Source organism: Pholcus phalangioides, unplaced genomic scaffold, assembly GCF_987345545.1.
Source record: "Pholcus phalangioides strain wild (caught in Gottingen) unplaced genomic scaffold, Ppha-v1.0 ptg000015l_1, whole genome shotgun sequence".
Lineage (NCBI taxonomy): Eukaryota > Metazoa > Arthropoda > Arachnida > Araneae > Pholcidae > Pholcus > Pholcus phalangioides.
In genome coordinates this window covers 35047498-35065105 of record NW_028301608.1, presented here as the reverse complement: position 1 = coordinate 35065105, position 17608 = coordinate 35047498, and the positions used below count along the sequence as shown (strand labels likewise).

General features: G+C 32.7%; 2 protein-coding genes across 2 annotated transcripts; one reads left to right on the top strand and one right to left on the bottom strand.

Moving 5' to 3' along the window:
- Positions 1 to 73: 73 nt before the first annotated feature.
- Positions 74 to 4214, bottom strand: LOC149075911 (formylglycine-generating enzyme). Its single transcript, XM_089243415.1, has 8 exons — positions 3699 to 4214; positions 2683 to 2757; positions 2496 to 2578; positions 2026 to 2148; positions 1140 to 1254; positions 939 to 1052; positions 746 to 805; positions 74 to 392 (listed from the first exon to the last, which is right to left on the bottom strand). The coding sequence occupies exons 1-8, from the start codon at positions 4137 to 4139 to the stop codon at positions 285 to 287; spliced, it is 1119 nt and encodes a 372-aa protein (XP_089099541.1). The 5' UTR covers positions 4140 to 4214; the 3' UTR covers positions 74 to 284.
- Positions 4215 to 4845: 631 nt separating this feature from the next.
- LOC149075910 (uncharacterized) lies at positions 4846 to 17608 on the top strand. The gene is made up of 6 exons (XM_089243414.1): positions 4846 to 6039; positions 7142 to 7313; positions 8788 to 8877; positions 12134 to 12268; positions 13447 to 13502; positions 15694 to 17608. Exons 1-6 carry the CDS (start codon positions 5131 to 5133, stop codon positions 15838 to 15840), a joined length of 1509 nt encoding a protein of 502 aa, XP_089099540.1. The 5' UTR covers positions 4846 to 5130; the 3' UTR covers positions 15841 to 17608.

Here is a 17608-nt window from a genome sequence, read left to right as displayed (position 1 = left end):
GTGTAGTTGGATTACTTAGTATATTGAATATCCTCTGCTCAAGAATGACATCAGAAAATAAGTAACAATGAAATCAGAAAAATTCAATATTTATAGATCATATAAATAATTTACACACAGTGGTCATCTTGAATGACTATGAAAATTATACGAATGTACAATATACATTTCACATAAAAAAAATTTAAAAAATAAGATCTGTGGTTTTCTATCAAACTATTAATACTGTTTCTTGATTATTATGACTTGGTTGAAAGACGTATCATTTTCCTTCCTTTCTCATATCACTTTCTTGGATCATTTGAAGAAGCACACCGAAAACCAAGGTTGATTGCAGTAGTGTCTGGAGTGTTTTGACTTCGTGCTGCACATCGATATCGGTAGCAGTAACTCTGCAAGAGTAATGTTAATAATTCAAATAATATGAAGAGGAGAAAGACAATAATTCATTGTTTATTATTAAGGTTAAAATAAATTATTTTGACTTACACTGTTGAGATTAATTGATATGGTATCACACTGGTAGTATGGAAAATAGAAATAAATACATGACCTTCTTTAGTGTTTAAAATAACCGAAAAAACTTTATACTTTTTATGTGTTGATATAACTGGATTTTATAATTACAAACATGGTGTTTTATTTCTTTCTGAATACAATTGATTAATAATTCTTCAAAATATTTTAAATTGGTTTAAAATTATGGATGAAAAGTTAAGTTTTCCTATTAAAGAATCTCACACACCTTGTGACACATGAAAGAACCTCCTTTTTTCACTTTATCTTTCCCAGAAGGTGGGCCAGTCTAGAATAATACATCAAAATTAATCAAATACCTTTTGTAATTATTTGTGATAATAAAAAAAAAAGTGTCAGTCTCATCTGATTCATTAAATCAGGGTTTAATTATAAATGGTATATAAGTTTTAGGATATTACTGGATTGCCTATTGATTCCTTTGTGTGCCTATTATTCCACCAATCATTCGTCCACTCCCAGACATTTCCGACCATGTTTTTCAATCCATATTTGTTGGCAGGAAATGATGTCACCTGTTAATGGTACACACTATTTTATTCATAAATCTATTTGGATAAATTACAACTATTAATTACTATAATATATCAAACAGTACTAACCGGAGCAGTTCCGATGTATCCATCATCTTTTGAGTTATCTGTTGGAAATTTTCCTTGCCAAATATTGGTGTAATGTTTGTCATGAGGCATTAGTTTGTTTCCCCAAGGAAAGAGCCTAGTTTTTTTTAAAATGGAAAGGTAAGGGAAAATATTTTATTACTATTTAATTTAAAAAACAGAAAAAAAAATAGATTAAATTTCCACATTGGTAAAACTTTCTTGGGTAAGATGCTGTTGTGAATTTGAGTATTGACTCCAATACTACTCCAACTGCAGCAGTTGGCATCATCATGGAATATTAAATGAAACTGAACTGCATTAAAAATATTTAAAAAACTATATTGAAAATCATATATAAATATTAAAAACTGTTTATTTTCAGTTCAAAATCTTCAATCACAGTGTAACACTTCTTAAGTGGCTGCTGCATTTTTATATTAATTTCCCTATTTGCACAAAATGTGTATTAAGTGTGCTTGTAGTAGAAATTCGCTTGTAAAAAAGCTGTATTTAAAGCAGTTTGCAAAAAGCACATAGTAAACAAATTTGACAGTATTTTGCATGATTGGATGAACTGCTTTTGTCAAATTTTGTGCTTTTGGTCCCTATAGCAGGTAATCTACTTAGAGAGTTTTGACAATATGCGCTGAATGTAGATGAAAAAAATTAGTTATTATAATTACATTAATTTTTATTTTAATTTGAATAATTTTGATTTTTTTTTTTAGTTGACTATTCTGTTTTCCATACTAATCTTTACTAGCATTTACCAGAATGGGTCATTTTTTTGATTGACTCCTAGGTAAATTTTTTCTTTTTGTACTGTTATATGATAACAATAAATTTGATTTATATATATATATATATAAAAAAAAAAAAAAATCACCTGTCATGCAATCCACCTCTACAAGCATACTCCCATTCAGCTTCAGTTGGAAGTCTTTTCCCTTGCCATTCGCAAAATGCTTTAGCATCATTCCAAGACACATGAAGCACAGGATGATCCATCCTAGAATTGAAGAAAAAAGAAATCATGACTGTGAAAACCTCATTTATTCAGAGAATTTAGATTTTGGGGAACTAAAACTTTGAATTTTACAGCTTTGTATCATTTCTTATTTTGACATAATTAAAAGGTTTTATAAAAAGCTTAATTTGAACAAATCTGTATTTCTCTTATACTAACAAAAAAAATTATCTGGAAAACAAAGTTTTATTATAATAATTATTAAGGAATAAATGATAATTCAAGTTTGTCAGTCATATCCTCGAATGAAAAAAAACTAAAACGAAACCATAAAATGTTTATTGTGATGGCTTTATTCCTGCTCCTTTTGATTTCCTAAAGTTTGTTACCTTTCAGAAATGTCAGACCCAGGTCCTTCCGGATGTTTCCAATCAGCACCTTTAACTGGTACCCACCATGGTGCAGCTGCTACCTGTTAAAATTAAAATTTTTGTGTTGATCATTAAAAAATATGCATTGATCCGTCGCATGCTAATTTCAGAGTCACTGCAAAAATTTGTTTTAGAAATAACTTACTGCTTGTTTGATATCTTTTTTTACTGATTCACTCAATAAACTTTCCAGCACAAAAGAGTCCCCAAACTTCTCTGCCTGGAAAGGAAAATGTGACAAATTATGTCATACGGGTATGGATTGAGGAAAATAGCCATCACATAATTTAGGTAAATCGTTATATGATGATCACTCGTCTCCGTTTGATATCAAAGTTGTTTTTCCATCAGAGTTGCTCATAATTAATGATGCTGAGATAATAAAAAAAGGTCCGGAGTATGTAAAACTCAAAGTGTATTATTAAAATTGTAACTATTAAAAGTAATAATTGTAGTACAAGATACAGTGGAATCTCAGTAATGGGCAATCGACACTGAAATTTTTGTCTGGTAATAGGGACTGTCCATTAACCCATTAAAGACGACTGATTTTTTGAAAGAAAAAACACTGAGTGGAAACCACTCCCACCATTTATTGGCAAAGAAAAAAATTAAAAATTTGAATGGCAAATTTTCTTACCAACCGGCATTAATGGGTTAAGAGAGGTTCACCTGTATCAGTTTTTCTTTTTATACTACTATTTGTTACTCTACGTTTCTTCTATTTATAAATTGTGTAAGAGAAAACTTCAAAATCTGCAATCGTGTTTGTTTTCCCCATTCTTATAAAGGTAAAACTATTTGTTACTAAGGTTTCAATGGCTAGCTGATGAATAGGATAAATCCAGGGGGGAAAAATTCAATTTCCTCTGTGGAATTCCACAAACTCCTCACCCAACACTTGGGTTTGATTTCCCCCACAGAGGCAATTGAATTTTCTTTCCTGGATTTCTCTTCACATCATCCTGCTGTTGAAACCTTAGTATGAATGACGGAGAGTGACATCATTTTCGAATAAGTCACAATGTGATGGCAGTGTCAGCAATTGTGAACTTAGACCAGACCAACTGAATAGTTTTGCAGATTTTTATATTTACACGCCTTCAACAGAAGGTGTGTCTCATAGTTTAGCAATACCTGTGGTCTACAATTAAAACTTACCTCAGTGACGTGGCCAGTCATTTTGACAAACTCTTCAAAATCGTTATTGCTAACTTCGTAAATGTCCATGAAGAAATCGTTAATGTTTACACTTCTAGATGGGCCTTCACCATCAGCATGGAAGACTGGTTCATCCGTTCCCATCTGAAACACCCCTCCTTTAATTTGCGCAACTGCGCCAATCTTAACCGGTTGATTTACCACATTTTCAAAATTAACGTTAGTCTTCCCTTTGTATTTTTCGTGTTGATTATTACACGACTCTTTGTCCTTCATATCAGTAATTGGACAATAACTATCATCTTTGGGATTCCGGGATAATTTGTCACAACCACATCCACTTTTTTCTTCCACAGATCCTCTAATTCGGTCAACAACGCCAAATATTAACAGCGATGTAAAAAATAATTGGTAGAGCAGCGCGTATGGGTAAACGGGCATATTAATAGCAAACAATCGTGTCAAGGATAAATACAAATGTAAATCGGACGACTTTGACTGATACGATGATGGATCAAAAAAATTAAAATACTTTTTGTATACGTGAATGGCAACATAATCAAACGACGAATTTTTTAATTTATTTTTTATCTTCGTGAGGGAAAAACATTTGGCAAGAGTCTTGCCAAATGTTTTTCTGAGTCTTGCCGCAAGACTCAGTGACAATAAATTTTATGAACTTTTTCCGATTTTTCTCACTGTTCAGATATTCTGATAAGGAAGTGTCAGTCTGACCATGACCGATTCGATAACTTGAGTCGGCTGTGGTCTTACGGTCCTACTGTTGATAAGTTGACGGGCTGTATCAACATACTGAGATAGAGGAAGCTGTCGGCTGTATTCAGCATCGAAAATGAAATGGACGGTATTTTCGAGGGAAAACTTTAGTTGTACGAAAATTTCAACCATGCAACTTCAAGCTTATGAAGACTATCAGTAGAAAGTAAAACAATGACTTGACTTGACCATTTATTGTCCTCTATGACTGCTGAGAGCTTTAAAACAGATGAGCAAGCATATAAGTCACATCAAAAAAGAAAATTAAAGAATGATAAAATTGACAACAAAACAAAACGCATAAAGTAGTCTTGACAAGTGTAAATATGTACGACCGTGACCAAGGAAGCATTAAGGAAAATGCTTTTGTATATACGCTAGTTGGCAACACTATGGAAAGACGTAAATTTAAAAGTCTCTTACCTTTTGAAGTGGTTTTGCGGAAACGAATTTTTAACTTATTTTTTAAAGACAGAATTCATTGTTTTTAAAAAATAATATGTGTGAATGTTGTAATTGAAAGCATCGGTTTTGCCGAAGAAAGCAACTAAACCAATTTACGGGGGACAGTTCGGTGCGATATCGTGTCTGGACATGTTTTGACGCTGTTTTTGTTTTCTGACACTGACAAAAACTCTCTAAGTAAACTGTCAGTATGTTGATTCTCTTGTCGTATTTTCGTTTGTCGCTTGTGATGTTGATAAGTTATTGTGACTCAGCTGTATTCAGCGTCGAAAATGAAATGGACGTTATTTCGGAAGGGAAACAGTTATACGAAGATTTCAACCTCAAAGTTCAAACATATGGTGACTGTTGGCAGAAAGCTGTATTTGAACTTCACGCCGGATGCAAGATGCTCACGGAAGAGACGCAAGCGAGATTGGCTCTTTCATTCGCCAACTGTTTTCTTGAGAAATCTGGATCAGAGACTTGCGATTGCTCTCAAGATAAGCAGATATCAGACTGCTTGAAGAATGTTAATGATAGGATATTCTCAACATACAGAGAGTTTTTCACTCACACTAAAAGCATTTGTTATTTCCTCCAGCAAAGATCATGGCAAAAACAAACCGAGAACACCATCATCAGACTTTCGGTGAGTTCGGAGAAAGTTAGTCAACAGCTGGAGAAATCGGTCAAATCGCAAAATGAAATGCTGAGTCTCCAGCAAACTGTCCTCAAAAAACATCAAGATTTGATCAATACAACTGATCTGGGGATCAAGAATTTGAACCTGGAACTCGAGCGTTCGCGTGACAATGCACGAAGTATTTTTGAAGATTTCAAAACGACAACAGATGAACAGCGTTTCTTAATGTTCTCTGTATTTGAGCAAGTCCAGAAGCTTGAAGCGCTGGTACTAGGAAAGTTTGCGAACTTTTACACCATTATATATTACATTCTAGCTGTTTCTCTGTCCTATTTCCTAACATCCACTCCTCGAACATTTGACGCAAGAATCTGGTTGATGCTCTTGTTTACGGGCAATGCTGCTATCGAGAAATTCATCTCATCATATAGTATTGTTGAAGAGTCTAAAAGCCAAATTCTTTTGCAAAATGATGTAAGCCTATATTTTTTTGATTTAGCTCTTTTACATTCAAAGATTAGCCTATAATTTATTCACTTTCATTGTGAAATGAATAATATTCATTAAAATCTCTCTAAAGTTAAATTTTAGTGGTTTTGTGGTTATATGAGAAATCGTTCCACCACCAGAGGCAGATTTATAATTTTTGTCATTTGTGGGCTAGCCCATACAAATTTTGTCTTCCTCCCCCTCCCCACATTGTATTCAAATTTTGGTGACCACTCAGTTCGAATTTGCAGCTCCCCCCCCCCCCCCCCCCAAATGTATAACCGCCATGGTCTATAGCCCATTATGCCATATAAATATGCCTCTGCGTGACTATTCTTTTTATATGCGTAAAAAAGATGTTTATCTGTGAAATATGCTGTATATGTTATAATTTGTTTTATTAGTAAATGAGATTAGTTTTACCTAAGTGTAGTCGGCACCAACCTGGCAACTTTTTTTTGTGCCAAAATTGACACTTCTGATTGCCTGTCTGCTTTTTCCAGTTTCAGCAACCATTTGTCTCTTTCTCATATCTTTTTTAATTAATCAATTGTATATTTGATTAATTCCATTATTTGTAATATTTTTTCTGTATTTCCTTTACATTTCAATCTAATCAAATATTACTGCATATTCAATTGACTGATGTAATAACATTCTTTGTGAGATTGCATGTGTTTATCAGCCATCTTGAATTGACCGCCACAAAAGAGGTGATTGCTTGACACAAAAAATAATTCGGCACTTTGACGCTGTTCATGCTATGGAAATTAACCACTTGTCTCTTTCCCTTCTCATATTTTTTATTTTTGCATATTTCGTTTATTCAATTATTTGTAGTAATTTTTCGGTATTTCGCATGTATTATCGCATATTAGATTGATTGACATAATAAATTTCATTTTATATGTAATTGCATGTTTGTCTACCATTTTGAATTGACTGCCACAAAAGAGGTGATCGTTTGGTGCAAAGAAAAATTTGCCACTTTGTTGCTGACCCATGCTTAAGGAAAATTAACCTTAAACGAATGTAGATATAGTGCAAGAAATTATTTTTAATGTTAATTTTTCTTAATTTACTTCAGGGACCTATTCTGGATCGAATATGGGCATGCCGTAACATATGCTGCATACTAGCTATAGTTATCCTGCTACTATTCTTTTTCCATTACAAGGACTATAACATCATAAACAACCAGCTCCTTGTGGAAATTCGAAAGCAAAATGCTGAAATGCAAAGTTATATAAAAAACTTAAGTAAGTATCAACTTTGCATATTGAGAAAATGTTTTGTTTCATGAACCTTTTGGCATGATGATACGTTTCTAAAGTAAAATTGACTGTTGTATTATTGCATTTAAAGATTTTTAGTTTTTTAACACTAGAATGATAGAGGTGGTCATTTTCACTACAAATCTAATTTGACATGCGATCACACAGAAACAATTTATCTTAGGTGGTTGTAATTTCATGACTTTTCTCATCTCGTTAAAGATTCTAATATTCCTGAAATATAAATGTGTTCCAGGTTTCTTAGTTTAATGGTAAAGAGAAGTTCTACCTAGAATGAAAGTAGTGGTCATTTTGACCGCTATATAGATATTGCACTAATTTGGTTGCCAAACATACTGAAATTTACAGTCTTCTTATGTGAACATTTATATTGAAACACCCACACACAACAGAACATCTGTTGCAATGTTTTGTTTTTCCCTGGGTACCCATTTTGTACCACTTATAGGTACACTTTTAAAAAAGCTTGTTGTTGTACTTTATTTAATTAATTTAGCGCTTCTATATATCTTTACATTTTTACTGTAATATATTTGCGGTTGCAATGTCGCATGACAAAAATAATCTTTGTTTTTCACTATTTTACTCATGGACAGGCCTCATCCTGGAGACTGAGATGATTCTTATCATTTTTTTGTTTCTTCACACTATAAATTCGCTGCAGAAGGCCCACCAAAGATCTCAAATCACAGACAAAGAAAATTTTTACCAGAAATTATGAAATTTTATTGCACTACTAGTGTCATTGATTTTGTTTGACAAAATTAATTGATTCAGTGCTCAATGCGATCAGCATTGAACATTGAAGGACCGTTCACACCCCGCTTCCCATCTCAAGGAGATATCGAAGCGTTCCCGAAAGATGGGTGCATCCGGAATTTTATTAAATGCGATCAGCATCAAAAAGCTGTCTTACGTATGTATTTTATATTGGTCACATAGGATTTGGTGGAGGGATTCAGTTTTTCATTCCGTACGTGTAATGTAATATCTTCATAAATTTCTCAAGAGCATTAAACTTCAAACCTTATCAGTGGACTGTTAAGTGAAAATGCAGCCATGCATTATAAGATACTAAATTACAAGAGCTCAAAAAGTCATAGTCAAACTTCTTTTTAAAGTAACACAACACAGGATTAATTTTTGTTACAACAAGTCCTTTTGTCCAAAATTCTAAAAGATTGATACGTGAACAAGGGTTTATTGCAAAAGTAAATCAAAGAAAGACAATGACATTTTTTAAGAAGTTTCTTTAAAAAAATAAATTTATGGTCCTTTTTTTTCTCTTATATTGCGATCCAAATGACCACTACCCATCATCGTAGAAAGTTCGAAATTTCTGTTGTTTAATGTTAAAGATTCTTGATTTTTCTTGTATAAGTTTATATTTTTATAGCACAATGTATATTATTCGTGTATTTTAATTTACCCCTTTCAGGTCACAATATAACCGGAACCACTTCTGATATTCCTAATGGTCAATCAACAGCAATGACGCCTGATTTGAGAGAAAAGATTACCTTGCAAAGTAATATATATATAATTCATGCACAAAAGATATGTAATTTTTTATATCTGTTTATGAGTAGTTTTTACTTCTCTGACCTTTGGATTGAACAATCACTTTACAAATTTCACACGAAATTACCTTTTAAAGAAAATAGGTGATAAAATTTTTATTTTATATAGGAAAAAAACTTCCAATAATATTAGGACTTGACAAATCCCAGGTGCGTTGTTGCCATGGTGACTGAAAAATTGGTATTAATGCCTGAAACTTTCTATGTGTGATCACTAAATTACGGTCTTAGAACAACAAAAGTTTTTAGAATTATATCTATGTATCTACCTATATAGAAAAGGGTCATCAAGTCTTGTTAAAGAAGCAAAAATATGTTCATTTAAGACTTTTTTCTAAAAAAAAAAGAAAATGCTTGGCTTCTAAGAAATTTGACTTGTGCCTAAATTTTTTTTAAGCCTTTTAAAATCAATAGCTTATTTGCATTAGAGATGCAGAATAATTCACTAAAATATAAATACGCAAATTGAACTTGCAGATGTACCAGTATACTTCTAATCAATGTAATGTTTCTAAATTCGGTAATTAAACAATTTATTGGAATTTAAGATTGACTTTGATAACATTCAAGCCATTTGTCAGGCCTTGAATAATAATTGTGCAGATATACCGCAGAACCTTGATTATTAACCTTTTACCAGCGGAATTAAGATTTGAATTGATTTTCTAAATTTTTTATTCTGTTATTTTCTCTTCTGATCCTTTAGTTTAGAGATATCAGCCATAAAATTCATGAAAAAATTTCTTATATGGTTTTTGGACTTGATCGTGTCCGTAGAAACATTAAAATAAAAAAATTTTATTCTTCCATAAAAATAGGTGATTTAAAAAAAAATAAATTTATGGCTTAAGTGTTGAAATGAATGAAATTTTTGTTTTGTAAATTAAGTTTAGAATCTCATGTATTCAGGGAAAAAATCAAGTGCTTTTATGCAAGAAAAATATTTTTTTCTAATTAATAAAACCTTTTTAAATTTCTAATAATAATGTTTCCAATTTGGAACATTGGTTGTTAAGAGGTTAATTGGGAGAAACCTATGTTGAAAAATAAAAATTTCCTGATAAAACTTACATCATTTGAATGCAAAAAGAAAAAGTTTAAAAGGTATTGCTTTGCACAGGTTGAAATGAAGTGTCTGATGTGTCCCAAAAACTAAAACCTGGTTGTGGTAGGCAACACAGTACCAGTTTGCACAGAAAAAAAGTAGTTGGAAATTGGTTTCAACACAAAAAATGACCTTGCAGGAAATTATGAAAGATCCTGGAGTGAAAATTTCAACAGATACAGCTCATAGACAGATCAGAGAAGCTTGTATTTGAGTCATAAACAAGTGGTTATAAAATCGCTTGACACAAGGAAGCATCAAAGTGATGCACAGAAGAGAGACTGAAATGGGCATGAAATCATGTTTTATAGAGACAAATAGCTTGGTATCATATTTAGTGGTGCAAACAAAATACAAATACAACGCCACAACAGGCAAATTGCCCAACGAGGTGGCTGAGTTAAGAACATCATGGATCCCGAGCCCCTACCTACTACTGCTACCCACACATGCACCCCCCCCCCCCCCGCGGAACCCCCCCAACAAATCGGTACATGCGGGGATGTGCGTGTACGTGTAGTGCTACCTGACGTAAAGTTTTGTTTCTGTGTAATGCTTGTTATGTGTAGTGCTGTCATCTGCCCCCAGTTTTACAAACTATGAGTGAAGTGTTATGGTTGAATGATTTATCATTGTAGGACTGTTGCTCTCTGTGGCGAGACTTTTTAACGGGGAGATCGGCTCGCATTTGCGCCTTGAAGTTGGGAACCACAGAAAACCAACTTCAGCCGACCACCACTGTGGGGTTCGAACCCGGATCCTCGCGTCACGAGTCCGGCACTATAACCACTCGACCACCACAGCGGCCAATGTAACTCACATGTTCCAGATGGATGTTTGCAGCAGACAGTAAGGTCAAGCTTCGATAATGGTATGGGCAGCATTTGCTTCTATTGGTCAGGCTTCCTTAACTTTTGAAATTGGTTGTCAAACTCTTATGCTTAAAGGAGATCCTCGAGAACAATTTGTTACTTATTGGAGAAGATTTAAGGGGACCTAACTTGACATTTCAGCATTATAATATGTCTATTCAAAGATCTGCTATTACAAAAAAAGCTCTTTAATTGCGAAAATGTATCGGTTTTAGACTGGCCATCGATGAGTCATGACTTGAATCCTATTAAGAATGTATGGGGCATACTTACGATAAATGTGTTTGAAATACAGTATTTTCGGGTGTTGATGACTTGGAGCTCTAGGGAGGAAGCATGGGAACAGTTTTGATGCTGAAACCCCCACAGAATTTAATTAGATCCATGGAGGATAGTGGGTTTGAGGTTGTTAGAAACAAAAATGAAAAGTCTATTAGCTATTGAAAGCCTGTAATTTTTGTGAATCTGAATTTTCTGTAAATCTGTAGAAATGCTTCAGTTATCATTCATTAAAAGGTGCTAATTTTACTCTACATATTTTTCTTGTTATTTTGAGAAAAGTGCATTATCTAAACTTTTGAGATGGACGGTACTAGGTTGCACCTTCACCAAACTGGAGTTCAGATTTTTGTACCCCCCACTTGACTAATGAATATAAGTTTTGTCATGAAATATTTTTTCAGCTCGCACCTCCTGGTTAAGAACCACTGATCTATGCTGATTACAATGAAATACACATTCAATCAACATGTAGACAATTTAGTTATCCTTTGCAGGCGTATCATGTTTTAACAACATTGTTTTGGGTGAATCACAATATTCTTGTTGTTTTCAAAGAACAATGCCTTTCATATAAACACTCAAAAGTATGGTTGTTGCTTATTTCACTTGCAAAGTCTCTTCCCCTCTGATAATCATAAATGCACTGAAGATTCATATACTTGTGTACTACTGTAGTTAATCCTTATTTCTAGCTCTCAAAATTGTAATTTTATCAAAGTTAACTGATATGTAAGTTACCTAAAAATGAACTCGACCAAGAACACTTTTACAGATGCTATGCAAGGGTTTATCTGGACACCAACCTGCCTTTCTATTTTGAGGTATAAAATTTTTCATTCACAATCATTTCACCCTCATCCTGAATTTTATAGTGTGCTGTTGTACATTACACATGCCTTAGATGTGTTTTTTACAATGTCAAAATTTATCTTATTTTTATGATAGCTGTTCCTCAAAGCAAAGAGTTAGAAGAAGGCGGCCAGAGCTACTTACATTCAACTCCTAATCCAACGAAAAAGGTCACAGTCACATCTTCTGGGAAACCAAAAAAGAAAAAGGAAGCTCTTCCTTTCAGTCCCAGTGAGTAAAAATTTCTCCCCCATTGTGTAGAAAATTTTAACATGATTAGTAAAAGTAGTAATTAAAATTTATCTATATTGCTATTATTGAACTCTTTATCAGTTATGAAACAGCCGAGTTTGAAGTCATAAAATCAATATAATTTTTATAATTTCATTCATAACTATCAATATTACCTGTATTGCCTGGAAAAAGTGGAAAAAACACAAAGTACAGTGCTCATTAGCTCATTCCAACGTCTTTATGGCGTCAGCAGGATTCAGATCAGTAAAATAATGGTGACACATTATTGTCCAATTGAGACAATGGGGACTTTTACTGTTTTTTTTTATTTTCCTAATTTTTTATTTACTTTCTTTACTACTTAAATGCCATCATTTATTGTTTATTCCAGGCTAACCCATAATGGATAATATGGGAAAATTTGCGTGCCCTATAAAATATGGGGTGATCAAACAAACTTACACAATTCGCCCCTTCCATCAGATTGTCCAGGATCCACACCTGATTTAACATGTCGCTTATCTCATCCTTATCTTTTATAAGTTAGCTGGTAAAAAATGATCATTCTAACAGTAAGAACCAAATACTCTTTTTTTTTTCTTCTTTCAAAGTGAAAATAATGCATACATGATGAACATTTTTTGAAAGATTTATTCTATGCATGGATATATTCAATTGTCAATTATGCAATCAGTGCTTGGGGAGGAGCATATTATAAGAATATTTGGAAATTAGATAATATATATATAATAGAATAAGATCTGAAATATTAATCGATAGTTCCAAAATACAATGCCATACTCTTAGGTGAAAATACATTTGAACACATATCTAATAAATATAATAATGCTGTTGCAAGAGAAAGAAAAAATGTTCTAGCTTATTCCTATAGGTTAGTCCTATAGCTTATTCCTTTAGGCCTGCTGGAAGGACTTTTCAGTCCCTTGAGGCTACAAAGTGTTGGTTTGTGATACGTATGCATCCATTTATTTATTTTGTTGTGTATTGTATGATTGTATTTGTGTGACACATGTCTGAATTTGTGTGACACATGTCTGAATTTGTGTATTACATGTTTGTATTTGTGAAATTAAAAAATATATATACATTGCATAGTTTTCATCAAATATTACATTACAAAAATTACATTACCATTTTTTTTTTATTCTTTGCAGTTACAGTAATCTCTTCTGATTCACTTGATGACAAAAGCAGCTCTGGCATACTCCAAGTAAGAAAACGTTTTATTACTTAGCTCTGTGCATATATGTGTAGATATTGACTTTATAAAGGCTGGAGGGAGGGGGGTCATCTCCCTATAAGCCTCTGTATCTCCTCCATGACCCAGGCCCGTCATTTGGGGGGAGGCTGTTAGCCAAGGGGGGGGGGCAACCTTGGCTTCGAAAATACACAAAAAATGGTATATATATATATACATACATTGAGTACATGTGCTTTGTCGTCCCCCCCCCCCCCCGGAAAAAAATGACGGCCCTGCCATGACCCTGTCTGTGGAGTACAATATTCTATTAATCATTTTTGTATATATATAGTTTCTCCAAAAATTCATTTTGTGTTGATGTTTTGAGTAGTCATTAGAAACTTCTGTCTGGATAGAAAAAATAATTTTGTATTTATTATTTCATGGTCTTGGACTATTTATTATATAGTAGTAACTAACATTCGTCATTCAAAATTATGGTGCCTATTTTGTGCATAGGTGAAACAACAGCTTGCACACAGCAAAGTAGTTGCATATTGCACCCTATTGTAGGTTTTGTGACTGATGCTACCTGATAGCATTGAATTGTCTTCTGTATTTTTGGGACATGAAGAGGTATAGAAAATGCTTACAAAGCTCTGAAAAGAGCTAGAAATGAGAGTGTTTCATTTGTCAAAAGCGATGCTGCTGGTATTGAATTGTAAAATGTAAAAAAATCCCTTTCAAAACGGATGGAAAACACAGTACAACCATCCAGTTCACCTCGACTTATTTTTATTGGACCCTGCAATTTACACATCACTGGAAGTGGTCTCAAAAGAGTGTCATTCTTGAAAAAACTTACGTGTCTTCATAATATGCTGTGCATTGAGAAAAAGAGTTGACAGACTGGACTGTGGAAGACTTCAAAAAAAGAATGCAACATATATAGTGAGGAGAGACACAAAAGAATTATCAGTAGTTGCTAGTACGCGGTTTTGGCCCATAAATTGTTTTTGTTGCCAAGTCATTTCTATTATTTTGCTTTGGCTCGAGTCAATCTTATAAAATACTAAAAGTGCTATGAAATTTTTTTTTAAATAAAATATTTTTCTGAGTTTTTCTTTCCATAAGACTATGCTTATGTTGTCTTGGTGGAGGGGGTTTACATCCTACTTTTTCTAATTTTTTGAGTGGAAAGCCTGGAAAAATCATTTGCAAAAAAAAAAAAAATCATTTTTAAATGCAATATTTATCAAGATATATAATTTTTAAAATCACTATGTTTTGGCAACTTACCATTCCATTTGTAAGTTTTCATTGGCTCGAAAGGTGCCATTTTTTGAAATGTATGCAAATAGAATGAACTCGATCATTTTATTTTCTCACTCTATAAATGACAATTACATTTTTTGACAATTACACAATTTTTACAACTTTAGCCTAATATCGCATTTAAAAATACGAATTTTTTTTATAAATGCTACTATCCGAGCTACATTTGCATTTCATTAATTGGAAGTTATAGCACACAGGGTTTATATAAAAAGTTAATTATTCTATTTTTTATGTGTACGACTTGGAAAATTTAAGGCATTTTGAGTAACAGCGCATCATTTGAAAACTTTTTTGTAATTGAAAGTATGTTTCTAAAGTCAATGGTTTGAGATATCTGTAATGACTAATAATATTACTTCTTTTACCTGAAAGTCATCCTAATCTCAACCTCTTTTAAATTTGGAGTTTTAAATTCAGTTTCTCTGCGCCATCATTTTCTTTCTTTGTGTTTTTTTTAATTTTGTCTCATCTTTTAATAAAGGTTACCATAACTAAATTTTTTCAGCATAGAGGTGGTGAGGGTTTTATCTGTTCTCTGAGGAGTGATGTTTTGATACACTTTAAATATATACTTGATACTTTGATTCACGTGTTCATTAGACTAATGTAATTGTGCATAGGTTATCATTGAGAGTTTGAGTTTGTTTCGCAGCAAATAAAAGTAGCGATGGTGAAGCTTGGCATTCTCTTGAGGTAGTCAGGATTGGTTTTCCCATCGCACATGCAAAATTTATGCACACTGACTGTGCATGAAGTTAGTTATATCAGAGCCAAGTTCTCATAACAATTAAGTTTCCTGTGAGTTAAATGTATATTAGAGAAATAGTGCTGTAAAAGTAATACTAAAAGAATTTTATAATTTTTCAATATTTGTCTTTTCTAGGATGATGCTCCAGTTCGGCGATACAACCTACGTGATAGAAGCACTCTCTCATCGTCTAGGACAACTTCATATATTTCTATGAATGCTGAAACATCACAAAAAAGGAGAGAACAAATTGATAGGAAATTGAAGCGGAACAGGAACTGAGTGATATGAAACGTGGTCTTCATGAATGAATTTTTCATACTTTTGGAGCTAATGTCTTTCACACGCTTTCGCTTTGTGTTTTATTTGCCACTAATTATTGTTTTTGTTTGTCAAACATTAATTTCGAGGTAAGATGCTATTTTGGTAAAAGTTGCAGATATGAGACATCTTTTTAGAAACAATGTAAATCTGGTTTTCTACCACTTGATTTTTCCTTTGAACTTGCTGCAAAAACAAGATAATTCTTACAATAGGATATAATCACAAACAGGAGCACACAAACAAAGTTAAAATTTAGCAGTGAAAGTGTTAATTGAGTGTGCAAGTACCTAAAGTCATACAACACGAAATTAACATCCTTTTTGCCTGTCCAAAAGTTATCTTCAATAGTCGGTGAATATTATTTGAGATAGTAAGCAGCCATGGATTTAATGAAATCATGCAGTGCTGTTTATCAAAACATTTTTTTAATATAAAAAATATATATGTATTTTATATGTTATAGAATTATTGTTCTTCAATGTCATATTTAATTTCATTGTTATTTTCACCAATAGATATTTATTGTTCAATGTCCAGCAGAGTTATAGATTAAAATCAAGATGTTTTCTGATTTATATCAAAAACTTTACTAGATTCATTTACTATTCTACCATTTGTCGTTTAATCACCCAGCTTTATAATTCCTTATGCATTTCAACACCTAGAAGTAGTATTTTCTTGGGACACAGATGCTTTCCCATTTTCGTGTTCATATTTATATAATTCTTTAGCTTTTATCAAGTTTATTGTTTTTTTTTAAATCTTCATTAATGTTGATGACAATACATTTGCATTGCATTGCTGCCAAGTCTCTCGGATTTTCCGAGTGGCTCCATAATTTCTACTCCATCTCCCGGGAAACTTATATCCCTGAATTTATATAATTGCAAAAATCCCTACATGTGGAGTAAAAAAATTACTACCCAGAAAAAGCCTATTGCTAGTGTTCCCTCCCTGTAAAATGATGTTGCATGCCTGAAGTGAATTGTCGCCCTTGTTCCACATCATGAAATTTTCAGTTTTGTAAAGAAAAGGTAAAATTTGCCAAACAGCCAGTTTCAGTGCAGCCTTTCCACAGTCGAATCAGTGAGATGACCTGTGTCTTTTTTAAATAACTATATATACCGTTTAGTCTGTCTATTCTGTTTGTGTGATTTCAATTTTGAGTGTGGTAATAACAGGTGATTTAATTTATTGTTGGCAAATTTGGCAGTGGCTAGCAAGATATCACATTTTTGCAAAGGGAAAAAATTTCTACAATTTCAATTTCATCAAAAAAAATCTCTTATATTGGTATTGAATTCGGATCGGCACAAAAACCTCCCTAATTCTCAAAAGTTAACAGCTATGTATTTCATCCATTCTCATTATTGTGTAGAAAATGTTTTATCTATACAAGTTATATATATATGTAGTAAACAATGTAGAGGGATTCTTTTTATTATAACCAAAGAATGTTTAAACAAAAAAAATTGTGATCATTAATTTATTAGTTTGAAGGCATGTTTGGAAATGGAATTAACCAAATTTTTTTTGTTATACACATTAATATATTTGAATAAAATCTGTAGTAATGTCTTTTAAACCTTGTGATTTTTTTTATTTATTCATATATTATGACCTTCAATGGTAAAAATTTTTTAAACATGAATGTACTGTGTACATGATAGTCATAAATGTAGTGTTTATTTTTATAACAAATATCATTAAAGTTTTAATTTTTGTC